The following is a 12,458-nucleotide window of genomic DNA, read 5'->3' as shown; positions in this document are numbered from 1 at the left end:
TTTTTTTCTCAGAAAAACCCAGCCCACCAGAAAAACTAGGAGTAACAAATGTCACAAAGGACAGTGTTTCTCTTTCATGGCTAAAACCAGAACATGATGGCGGAAGCAGAATTGTGAGCTACCTCATTGAAGCTCTGGAGAAAGGACAGCAAAAATGGGTTAAGTGTGCAGTTGTAAAGACAACTCATCATGTTGTCCATGGTCTTAAGGAGAACACTGACTATTTCTTCAGAGTGTATGCAGAAAACCAAGCTGGTTTAAGTGATCCTAAGGAACTACTACTTCCTGTTACAGTTAAAGAACAATTAGGTATGCTTCCTGACATGAGAACAAAAGTTGATATACATTCAATTGCATTCATATTTTAAAAGATAGAACATTTTTTAATGGTTTGAAACTGTTTTCTTTTTCAGAATCTCCTGAGATTGACATGAAAGGCTTCCCTCATAACACTGTATATGTTAGATCAGGATCAAACCTGAAAGTTGAAATTCCAGTTTCTGGAAAACCATTGCCAAAGGTGACATTGTCTAGAGATGGTGTTCCACTGAAACCTACTATGAGATTTCACACAGAAACCACTGCAGAAAGTCTCGTCATTAACCTTAAAGAAAGTGTGGCTGCTGATGCTGGCAGATATGACATTACTGCTGCCAATTCAAGTGGCACCACAAAATCATTTGTTAATATTGTTGTGCTGGATAGACCTGGTCCTCCTGTTGGTCCTGTTGTCCTTAGCGATGTCACTGAAGAGAGTGTAACACTCAGATGGCAACCACCAGCTTATGATGGTGGAAGTCAAGTTACCAACTATATTGTACTGAAAAGAGAAACAAGTACTGCAGCTTGGTCTGAAGTGTCTGCAACTGTTGCTAGAACAGTTATCAAAGTTATGAGGCTCACGACAGGAGAAGAATACCAATTCCGCATCAAAGCTGAGAACCGCTTTGGCATCAGTGATCACATAGACTCACAGTGTGTGGTTGTCAAGCTTCCTTACAGTGAGTAACATGCTTCTTGTGATATAAGTTGATGTTTTAATGCTCTGATGTTGAAAATGTAATTTTATTAACAATTACCACTTCTTTTGATATCATCAGCTACCCCTGGCCCTCCTTCTACACCATGGGTCACTAATGTCACCCGAGAGAGTATTACTGTTGGATGGCATGAACCAGTCACTAATGGTGGCAATGCTATCATTGGATACCACCTGGAAATGAAAGACAGGAATAGCATATTATGGCAGAAGGCTAACAAGACCCTTATTCGCACCACTCATTTCAAAGTCACCACCATCAGCGCTGGCCTTATCTATGAATTTAGAGTTTATGCAGAAAATGCAGCTGGCATTGGAAAAGCAAGTCGTCCTTCTGATCCAGTCCTTGCAATTGACGCTTGTGGTATGTATTCTCTAGAAAATAAAGAAGCCCAACCATTTTGTTTTCCCTATGATAGTCTGTTCTGTGCAGTAAGCCAATATTCAAAACAGCTGTTATTCATTGGCAATATTCTTATGTTTCCTACTGCAGAACCACCAAGAAATGTCCGTGTCTCAGATATTTCCAAGACTGCTATAACTCTCTCCTGGCAGAAGCCAGCATTTGATGGTGGTAGCAAGATCACTGGATACATTGTAGAAAAACGTGATCTTCCAGATGGCAGATGGACAAAAGCAAGCTTCACCAATGTTATTGAGACTCAGTTCACAGTATCTGGTCTGACACAGAATTCCCGGTATGAATTCCGTGTCTTTGCTAAGAATGCCGTTGGTTCCATCAGTAATCCCTCAGATGTTGTGGGTCCTATCACGTGCGTTGATACATATGGTAAGTGTTTTGCAATGATATAATGGTATCATTTTGTGGTACTAGAAAGGTTAAAGGCAGTACTGTTTTGTAGATCCATAGTCTTTTAAATATGGAAGGCTAGTTTACAGTGATTGATTCAAGAAGTTTGAATGACTGAGCATTTGGGCATGATTGCAATGAACATCTTTGGCTATATCTGCATTTTAAAGTCTTATAGTATCTATTCTAGGAGCAACAGAAGTCTGCCCATGCCCCATGTGATTTTCTTGTCTTGGTTCTAACTTGTTCTAGGTTTATAATTTAAGTTATATATGCTATATTTGATCTGTATTTATCAAATGCCTGTAAATATTATCTTAAATAAAGTACTATTATTTTGGTGTTTTATTAAATACAGGGCTAAAATAAGCATATTTTTGACTTATTTCTTCTTAAGGTGCACCTGAAATTGATGTGCCGCCAGAATATACAGAAGTGGTGAAATACAAAGCAGGAACTTCAGTTAAGCTAAAATTGGGCATCTCAGGCAAGCCTATACCCACAATTGAATGGTTCAAAAATGGCAACGAGGTACAAACCAGTGCACTAGTGTCTTTTGAAAACACAACAGAATTTGCTTCTATACTCATCAAGGATGCAAATCGACTCAACAGTGGCACCTATGAATTAAAACTAAAGAATGCCATGGGTTCAGCATCTGCCCACATTAGACTACAGATACTTGGTATGTCTTGAGATGTGACTATATTTTACTATTAAACAATACCTCAGTAATAAATACTTAACATCTTCTTTCTTCTGCCTTTCACAGACAAGCCAGGACCTCCAACTGGACCTATACAGTTTAAGACAGTCACTGCTGAAAAGATTACAATAATGTGGGACCCACCAGCAGATGATGGTGGTGCACCTGTAACACACTATGTTGTTGAAAAGCGGGAGACAAGTCGGGTTGTTTGGTCTTTAATTTCTGAAAAACTGGAGGGATGTATCATAACTACAACAAAACTCATCAAAGGAAATGAATATTTGTTCCGTGTCCGCGGTGTGAACAAGTTTGGAATTGGTGATCCACTTGAATCTGAACCTGTAATAGCCAAAAATTCATTTGGTAAGAAACATATAAAATAACTTACACCACTGAATTGTCTTGTGTATTATTGGTAACTAGTACTAATCTACTGACATGTAATTTTTTAATCAGTTACACCTGGACCACCTAGTGTACCAGAAGTCACAAAGATAACCAAGAATTCTATGACCGTTGTCTGGAATAGGCCCACAGTTGATGGAGGCAGTGAAATATCAGGATATTTTCTTGAGAAGCGTGACAAGAAGAGTCTGAGTTGGTTCAAGGTTACTAAAGAAAGTATTCGAGACACCAGACAGAAAGTAACAGGTCTGACTGAAAACAGCGAATATCATTTCCGAGTTTGTGCTATCAATGCAGCTGGACAAGGTCCGTTCTCTGAAGCTTCTGACTTCTACAAAGCTGCAGATCCTATTGGTAAGATACAACATGCAGTATTTCCGATTGGTTAGAAATCCATGAACAATGAGCAATTAGTGTGGGATTGCACCAATGTAATGGAGGGCATATTTTCTTTCTCTTTATGAGTAATTATAAATATGGATTCTGATTGGTGTTTTTTCCCCCTAATTATCATTTACAGATAAACCAGGCTCACCAACAAAGCTGAAGGTTGTGGATACAACCAAGACATCTGTCACCCTTGGCTGGATTAAACCTACTTATGATGGAGGAAGTCCAGTTACCAGCTATGTGGTGGAGAAAAGGGAAGGCGAAGAGCAAGAATGGACTGTAGTCAGTACTAAGGGAGAAGTGAGAACAACTGAGTATGTTGTATCACACCTTCAGCCAAGTGTTAATTATTATTTCCGTGTGTCTGCTATGAATTGTGCTGGACAAGGAGAGCCTATTGAAATGATGGAACCCGTTCAAGCTAAAGATATTCTTGGTACTGTAGTTTTTAGTGATTTATCATTTTTCGGGGGGGGTTTTGGTTGTTTGTGGTTTTTTTCAAAGCATTTCTTATTTTACATTGCAAGCAGGCATTATTGATTTTTATTTATTTCCACAGTGGCACCAGAGATTGATCTGGATGTTGCTCTCCGGACATCTATTGTTGCTAAAGCAGGTGAAGATGTGGAAATAATGATTCCATTTAAAGGAAGGCCTCCTCCAACAGTCACATGGAGAAAGGGTGACAAGAATCTTGGAACTGATGAAAGATATATAATTCAGAACACAGAATCATCTACATTACTTATTATTCCTCAAGTTACCCGAAATGATACAGGAAAATATGTTCTTACAATTGAAAATGGAGTTGGAGAAGCAAAATCATCATTTGTGAATGTAAAAGTACTTGACACACCTTCTGCTTGCCAGAAGCTGCAGCTTAAGCATGTTTCTCGTGGCACAGTTACACTGGTATGGGAGCCACCTCTTATTAATGGTGGTTCTGAAATAACAAATTATGTTGTTGAAAAAAGAGATGCTACAAAGAGGGCCTGGTCAACTGTTACAACAAAATGTTCTAATACCACCTTTAAGCTAACTAACCTGTCAGAGAAGACTTCATTCTTCTTCCGTGTTCTTGCTGAAAATGAAATTGGACTGGGTGAACCTTGTGAGACATCTGAACCAGTGAAAGCTGCAGATGTACCTGGACCTGTAAAAGACCTAGCAATGAAAGATTCTACAAAGAGTTCTGTTACATTGCAGTGGAGCAAACCAGACTATGATGGTGGTAGCATTATATCAGACTATGTTATTGAGAAGAAACTTCAGGAAGAGAAAGAATGGACATATGCAGGCACAAGCAAGAGCTGTGAATTTGTAGCTGAAAAACTTAAAGAGCTTTCTGTCATGGAATTCAGAGTCTTTGCTAAAAATGAAAAAGGCAAGAGTGACTCTGTTACTGTTGGACCCATTACAGTGAAGGAACTTATAATAACACCTGAGGCTGACCTTTCTGATATTCCTGGAGGACAGATTGCAGTAAGAATTGGACATAACCTGCACACTGAATTGCCCTATAAAGGTAAACCTAAACCATCAATGAGCTGGCTCAAGGACAACCTCCCTCTTAAAGAAACAGAACAACTTCGTTTCAAGAAAACTGAAAACAAGATAAGCTTAAGCATCAAGAATGTGAAAAAGGAACATGGTGGCAAATATACTTTAATTCTTGATAATGTAGTCTGCAGAAAATCATTCACATTTACTGTTATCACTCTTGGTCCTCCATCTAAGCCAAAAGCACCTTTAAGACTAGATGAAATCAAAGCAGATAGTGTAGTTTTGTCATGGGAAGCTCCCGAGGATGATGGGGGAGGAGAAATTACTGGATACAGTATTGAGAAGAGAGAAACCTCACAAATGAACTGGAAGCTGGTGTGTTCAAGTGCTGCAAGAACAACCTTCAAAGTGCCAAACCTTGTTAAAGACACTGAATATCAGTTTAGAGTGCGTGCAGAAAACAGATACGGAGTGAGCCCACCTCTTGTCTCAGCAGATGTTGTGGCAAAGCATCAGTTTAGACCACCAGGTGCCCCAGGCAAGCCTGTTGTATACAATATAACCGCTGATGGAATGACCATATCTTGGGATGCTCCTGCTTATGATGGTGGTTCAGAGATCATTGGATACCACGTTGAAAAGAAGGAAAGAAACAGTATTTTGTGGCAGAAGGTTAATGTTGCATTAATATCTAGCAGAGAATACAGGATTACCGGACTGCTGGAGGGCCTGGATTACCAGTTCCAAGTATATGCTGAAAACGCTGCAGGTCTAAGCCGAGCTAGCGAGCCAAGCAAATTTACTTTGGCAGTCTCTCCAGTGGGTAAGTGAAGATCAATCACTCATCCAAGAAAATTCTATTCTTGTAAACTATGGTGAGCAGTAATAAAATTAAATCTTCATTACTTTCCTTTCAGACCCGCCTGGTACTCCTGATTACATAGATGTCACTAGGGAAACAATCACCCTCAAATGGACCCCCCCACTGCGTGATGGAGGCAGTAAGATTGTGGCTTACAGCATTGAGAAACGGCAAGGAAGTAAAGACCGTTGGCTTAGGTGTAACTTTACTGATGTCAGTGAATGCCAATATACGGTTACGGGACTCAATGCAGGTGACCGATATGAATTCAGAGTGCTTGCAAGAAATGCCGTTGGTACAATCAGCCCGCCTTCACAGTCTTCAGGCTATATCATGACCAGAGATGAAAACGGTAAGAATTATTTCTTAATATGCTTGTATTTGGGTACTGCAGCCAGATAGAGTTTCTGGCTGTACCGACGGGAAATGGGAAGCCAAGGGGCAAAGAACTTGTTACTGAGATCCTTCCATTCAATTCAGAACATTTATGTTTGTCCTCCAAGATGGGAAGGTCTAAATTAAAGACCCAAATCTGGCAGACATACATAATCAATTGCTGAAAGGCATGGCACTCTACATTTCTCTTGGATAAGCGGAAGTAGCAGCAGCAAAATTGGAAAGAAAGCATAAACTGTAATATTCTGATGGACTGAATAATTCAGAAACTGAAATGTGCCTCAGGTAGCTTGGCATACTATTAACAACACATATGAAGAGAGTCTTTCATCTATTATTAATATGATGTACTTACGGGTGCTTACAGGAAAAATAAGTATATAGTTCGTATAATAACTGCTATTTAGACAATGCCATTTTCTAAGTGAAAGAATTCTATATATTACAAGCTTTTACAATTAGTACATTTAGAAGAGTATCCAGAAAAATACTTTGCTATGTGGAAACTGAATTATATCTTCCTTTTTTAGTTGCTCCAACAATTGAATTTGGTGCTGAGCACTTTGAAGGCCTTACTGTCAAAGCTGGAGAGAGCATTAGAGTTAAAGCTCTAATCAGAGGACGTCCAGTACCTAAAGTGACATGGTTTAAGGATGGTAAAGAGATAGAGAAAACAATGAATATAGAAATAACTACAGCTATTGGATACAGTACAATCTTCATTAGAGATGCTATCCGGGATCATCGTGGAGTGTACACAGTAGAAGCCAAAAATGCATCAGGCACTAAACGAGAAGATATTACCATCAGAGTACAAGGTACTGCACCAAACACTTACAGCGTGCTTTTTTTAAATAGTATTTTATTCTAATGTCAGCAAGTTATAACTCTGAACCTTTAATATTGCAGACGCACCAGGAAAAGTTGGTGGACCAATACGATTCACAAACATCACTGGAGAAAAAGTCACATTATGGTGGGAGCCTCCAGCTAATGATGGTTGTGCTTCTATTTCTCACTACATAATTGAAAAACGTGAAACCAGCAGGATTGCTTGGGCATTAGTTGAAGATAAATGTGAAGCTTGCAGCTACACAGCACTTAAATTAATTAAGGGCAATGAGTACCAGTTCCGCATCTCTGCAGTGAACAAATTTGGAGTTGGCAGACCACTGGAGTCTGATCCAGTTATTGCACAAATACCTTACAGTAAGTTTCCACCTCATTCTGCACAAATATCTATGGAGTTACCATCTTGTCTTTCTAATGATGTTTTTCTTTTTTCAGCTCTCCCTGATGCACCAGGAACGCCAGAGCCTACCAACGTAACAGGAGACAGTATCACACTTACATGGGCAAGACCAGAGTCAGACGGTGGAAGCGAGATAAATGAGTATATTCTTGAAAGGAGAGAAAAGAAGAGCATGCGCTGGGTTAAAGTATCCAGTAAGAGGCCCATTACAGAGAACAGATACAGAGTAACTGGCCTTATTGAAGGCAATGAGTATGAGTTCCATGTCATGGCTGAAAACGCTGCAGGAGTTGGACCTGCAAGTGATGTTTCAAAGCTGATTAAATGTAGAGAACCAGTCAGCCCACCAAGTGCTCCTAATGTTGTAAAGGTGACAGATACATCAAAGACTAGTGTAAGCTTAGAGTGGACAAAGCCAGTTTTTGATGGAGGCATGGAAATAATTGGGTACATCATTGAGATGTGCAAAGCTGACCTCGAATCATGGCAGAAAGTCAATGCAGAGACTGTTATTGCTACTAAATATACCGTCGTTGATTTGGAGGCAGGAGAACACTATAAATTCAGAGTTAGTGCTGTCAATGGCGCTGGCAAAGGAGAGAGTTGTGAAATTCCTGCTTCAGTCCAAACTGTGGACAGGCTTTCTGCACCCGAAATTGATATCGATGCAAACTTCAAGCAGACTCATATTGTAAGAGCAGGTGCAAGCATTCGTCTATTTATTGCCTTCTCTGGAAGGCCTGTTCCTACTGCAGTGTGGTCCAAAGCAGATGCTAATCTCAGCTTGCGTGCTGACATTCAAACAACTGATTCCTTCAGCACATTGACTGTGGAGGAATGCAATAGAAATGATGCTGGCAAGTATGTCTTTACTGTGGAAAACAACAGTGGAAGTAAGTCTGTTACATTTACTGTCAAGGTTTTGGACACGCCTGGTCCACCAGGTCCTATTACATTTAAAGATGTGACTCGAGGATCTATTACTTTAATGTGGGATGCTCCTGTTTTGGATGGAGGTTCTCGTATCCATCACTATGTTGTGGAAAAACGTGAAGCAAGTCGTCGTAGCTGGCAAGTAGTGAATTCAAAATGCACTCGTCAGATCTTTAAGGTCACAGATCTAGAAGAAGGTGTGCCATATTACTACCGAGTATCAGCAGAAAATGAATATGGTGTAGGTGAACCCTGTGAATTAACAGAACCGGTTGTAGCCACGGAAGAACCCGCTCCACCTAAGAGACTAGATATTGTTGATACCACCAAATCTTCTGTGGTTTTAGCTTGGCTTAAGCCTGATCATGATGGTGGTAGCCGTATTACTGGATACCTTCTTGAAATGAAACAAAAAGGATCTGACTCCTGGATTGGAGCTGGACAAACCAAGCAACTTACTTTCACTGTTGAAGGCCTTGTGGAGAACACTGAATATGAATTCCGGGTGAAGGCGAAAAATGATGCTGGCTACAGTGAGCCAAGAGAAGCTTTCTCTTCTGTTATTGTTAAGGAGCCACAGATTGAACCAACAGCAGATCTCAGCAATATAAGCAGACAGCTCATAACATGCAAGGCTGGAAGCACGTTTACGATTGATATACCAATCAGTGGGCGCCCAGCTCCAAAAGTGACATGGAAACTTGAGGAGATGAAGCTGAAGGAAACTGAGAGAGTGACTATCAAGACAACAAAAGACAGAACCACACTGACTGTAAAGGACAGTATGAGAGGTGACTCTGGTAAATACTACCTTACACTTGAAAACACTGCTGGTGTGAAAACATTTGCTGTAACGGTGGTAGTCATAGGAAGACCAGGTCCTGTCACTGGCCCAATTGAAATATCATCTGTCTCTGCTGAGTCCTGTGTGTTGACCTGGAAAGAACCTGAAGATGATGGTGGCAGTGACATTACAAACTACATTGTAGAGAAACGTGAGTCTGGCACAACAGCATGGCAGCTGGTAAATTCCAGTGTGAAACGAACACAGATTAAAGTCAGTCATCTCACAAAATACCAAGAGTACAGTTTCCGAGTAAGCTCAGAAAATAGATTTGGTGTCAGCAAGCCGCTTGAATCAAAAACAGTAGTTGCTGAGCATCCATTCGGTAAGTGAAACACTTCTCAAAATTTGTTCTTTTCCTCTGACTGTAGTATTTGTAATCACTAATATTTTCCTCCCCATCTTTTTTTTGTGTTTAGTCCCACCAAGCCCACCTTCAAGGCCAGAAGTCTATTCTGCATCTGCCACTGCCATGGCCATTCGCTGGGAGGAACCCTATCATGATGGTGGCAGCAAAGTCATTGGATATTGGGTGGAAAAGAAGGAGCGCAACACCATCCTTTGGGTGAAAGAGAACAAAGTGCCCTGCTGTGAATGCAACTACAAAGTCACAGGGTTGGTGGAAGGCCTAGAATATCAGTTCAGAACCTATGCTCTAAATGCTGCAGGTGTTAGCAAAGCTAGTGAAGCTTCCAGACCTGTAGTGGCTCAAAATCCAGTTGGTAAGTCTTACTTTTAGAGTTACATTGTTACTTAAGCTAAAACAGAATTGCATTTCTCATTTTTTCTGTTTTATTCCTCCAGATCCACCAGGAAGACCAGAAGTAACAGATGTGACCAGATCTTCAGTGTCGCTGAGCTGGTCACCCCCACTTTATGATGGTGGAAGCAAAATTATCGGATATATTATAGAGCGCAAACCATATACTGAATCTGGTGATGGACGCTGGCTGAAATGCAATTATACCATTGTCTCAGAAAACTACTTTACTGTGACAGCTCTTGGTGAAGATGAAGCCTATGAATTCCGTGTACTAGCAAAGAATGCTGCTGGTGTGATTAGCAAAGGATCTGAATCGACTGGTGCTGTCATTTGCAAAGACGAATACTGTAAGGAATATTCACTTGGAACAGTTAAAAAATAATGTCCTATTTTTAAAACTGTCACGTAATTTTTTCCCAAATCTCTCTTTCCAGCACCACCAAAGGCTGAACTTGATGCCAGACTGCAGGGAGAAGTTTTGAGCATTAGGGCTGGATCGGACCTTGTTCTTGATGCAGCTGTTGGTGGGAAACCAGAACCAAAAGTCTTCTGGTCCAAAGGTGACAGGGAACTGGACCTATGTGAAAAGATATCTCTGCAATACACCAGCAAACGAGCTATTGCAATTATCAAGTTCTGTGACAGAAGTGATAGTGGAAAATATACTCTAACAGTTAAAAATGCCAGTGGAATGAAACAACTTTCCGTTCTTGTCAAAGTGCTTGGTATGTATCCCATGATTAATATTCATACTTAGTATACTAAAAAACCCACATTCTTTTAAATAAGAATGAGATGCTTTTCCTTAGGCACTGATTACAACACTTATTTTGATCCCTACGCAGATTCACCAGGTCCATGTGCAGGCAAAATCATGATTAGCAGAGTAACAGAAGAGAAATGTACTCTGGCATGGAACATTCCTGAGGAAGATGGAGGTGCAGAAATCACTCACTATATCATAGAAAGGCGTGAAACCAGCAGACTTCACTGGGTTATTGTTGAGGCTGAATGCCAGACATTATCCACTGTGGTAACAAAACTTATTAAAAATAATGAATACATCTTCCGTGTGAGAGCTGTCAACAAATATGGACCAGGTGTTCCACTTGAATCAGAACCCGTGATTGCCAGGAATGCTTTCAGTGAGTGTTACTACCTTCCATTCAGCATCAGAATTTGTGGAATAGTTCTCATAGATAAACAATGTGCTAAATAATATTTTTTTTCACCTTTAAAAAAAATAGCTATTCCAACACAACCTGGTGCTCCTGAAGAAGTGAGCGTCGGCAAGGAACATATCATTATTCAGTGGTCAAAACCAGAATCAGATGGTGGCAGTGAGATTAAGGACTATCTTGTGGACAAACGTGAAAGGAAAAGTCTGCGCTGGACACGAGTGAACAGAGATTACACCATTTATGATACCAGACTGAAAGTCACTGGTCTCATGGAAGGGTGCCAGTACCAATTCCGTGTCACTGCAGTGAATGCTGCTGGAAACAGTGAACCTAGTGAAGCTTCACAGTACATGTTATGTAAAGAACCGACATGTAAGTTATATAAATATTTTAATATTTATTTATAATAATGGAGTATAAACTCACATTGACACTTCAACTAAGAAACCCATAACCACATATAAAGTCACTGAACTAGCTAGTATTAGAATAAACTTTAAAAGAGTTATACTTCATCTTAAATACATTTCCCAGATTTAGCTGTTTGGAAATAATTTTTGACTGTAAAATGTTATCTGCTCTAGTGTGAAATGTATTTTCTTCTTTTTCAAAGATACTCCTGCATCACCTTCAGTTCCAAGAGTTGTGGATACTACTAAGCACAGCATAAGTTTAGCATGGTCAAAGCCCACATATGATGGTGGTGCTGACATCTTAGGCTATGTTCTTGAGATGAAAGAAGAAGGTAGTGAACAGTGGTATCGACCACATACAACCGCTACTCTGAGGAATGCTGAGTTCACCGTGACTGGTCTTAAAACAAACCAGAAATACCAATTCAGAGTTGCTGCTACAAATGTGAATGGTATGAGTGAATTTAGTGAATCATCAGCAGAAATAGAACCTGTGGAAAGAATAGGTAATTTGAAAACTTACTGTCTATTTTGCGGAATAACTATATTTTCCTCTAGAACTATTAAAAGAATAATTAATTCCATGTTTCTTATACCCTTCATCAGAAATACCTGAGCTTGAGCTTGCTGATGATCTGAAGAAGACGGTTACAGTCAGAGCTGGTGGTTCCCTCCGCCTAATGGTCTCTGTATCTGGCAGACCTGCTCCCGTAATCACATGGAGCAAGCAGGGTGTTGACCTTGTAAGTCGAGCTATCATTGATACTACAGACAGCTACACTCTGCTTATTGTGGATAAAGTTAATCGATATGACGCTGGAAAATACATCATTGAGGCTGAAAATCAATCTGGAAAAAAATCTGCAACTATTTCTGTGAAGGTGTATGGTAAGTACTGCTACGTTTGTATGTGGGCATTCCACCAGTCTTCATGCTCATTACTCAGGAATAAGTGTC

General features: G+C 40.1%; 1 protein-coding gene across 1 annotated transcript in view; it reads left to right on the top strand.

Moving 5' to 3' along the window:
* The window catches only part of TTN (titin), a 239,103-nt gene that overhangs the window by 210,702 nt on the left and 15,943 nt on the right, over positions 1 to 12,458 (top strand). The window contains exons 266-285 of the mRNA XM_039387980.1: positions 13 to 309; positions 414 to 1,001; positions 1,101 to 1,403; positions 1,533 to 1,829; positions 2,248 to 2,535; positions 2,623 to 2,922; positions 3,016 to 3,318; positions 3,485 to 3,790; positions 3,914 to 5,680; positions 5,775 to 6,071; positions 6,646 to 6,933; positions 7,025 to 7,324; positions 7,403 to 9,469; positions 9,564 to 9,866; positions 9,949 to 10,254; positions 10,342 to 10,632; positions 10,753 to 11,052; positions 11,155 to 11,460; positions 11,702 to 12,007; positions 12,108 to 12,389. Coding sequence (XP_039243914.1) covers positions 13 to 309; positions 414 to 1,001; positions 1,101 to 1,403; positions 1,533 to 1,829; positions 2,248 to 2,535; positions 2,623 to 2,922; positions 3,016 to 3,318; positions 3,485 to 3,790; positions 3,914 to 5,680; positions 5,775 to 6,071; positions 6,646 to 6,933; positions 7,025 to 7,324; positions 7,403 to 9,469; positions 9,564 to 9,866; positions 9,949 to 10,254; positions 10,342 to 10,632; positions 10,753 to 11,052; positions 11,155 to 11,460; positions 11,702 to 12,007; positions 12,108 to 12,389 — 9,495 coding nt within the window. The remainder of the gene's footprint in view (positions 1 to 12; positions 310 to 413; positions 1,002 to 1,100; positions 1,404 to 1,532; positions 1,830 to 2,247; positions 2,536 to 2,622; positions 2,923 to 3,015; positions 3,319 to 3,484; positions 3,791 to 3,913; positions 5,681 to 5,774; positions 6,072 to 6,645; positions 6,934 to 7,024; positions 7,325 to 7,402; positions 9,470 to 9,563; positions 9,867 to 9,948; positions 10,255 to 10,341; positions 10,633 to 10,752; positions 11,053 to 11,154; positions 11,461 to 11,701; positions 12,008 to 12,107; positions 12,390 to 12,458) is intronic.

The sequence above is a fragment of the Pipra filicauda genome, unplaced genomic scaffold, assembly GCF_003945595.2.
Source record: "Pipra filicauda isolate LSUMZ 115617 unplaced genomic scaffold, ASM394559v2 scaffold5_size6683894_pilon, whole genome shotgun sequence".
Classification (NCBI taxonomy): domain Eukaryota; kingdom Metazoa; phylum Chordata; class Aves; order Passeriformes; family Pipridae; genus Pipra; species Pipra filicauda.
This window is presented reverse-complemented; position numbering and strand designations above follow the sequence as displayed.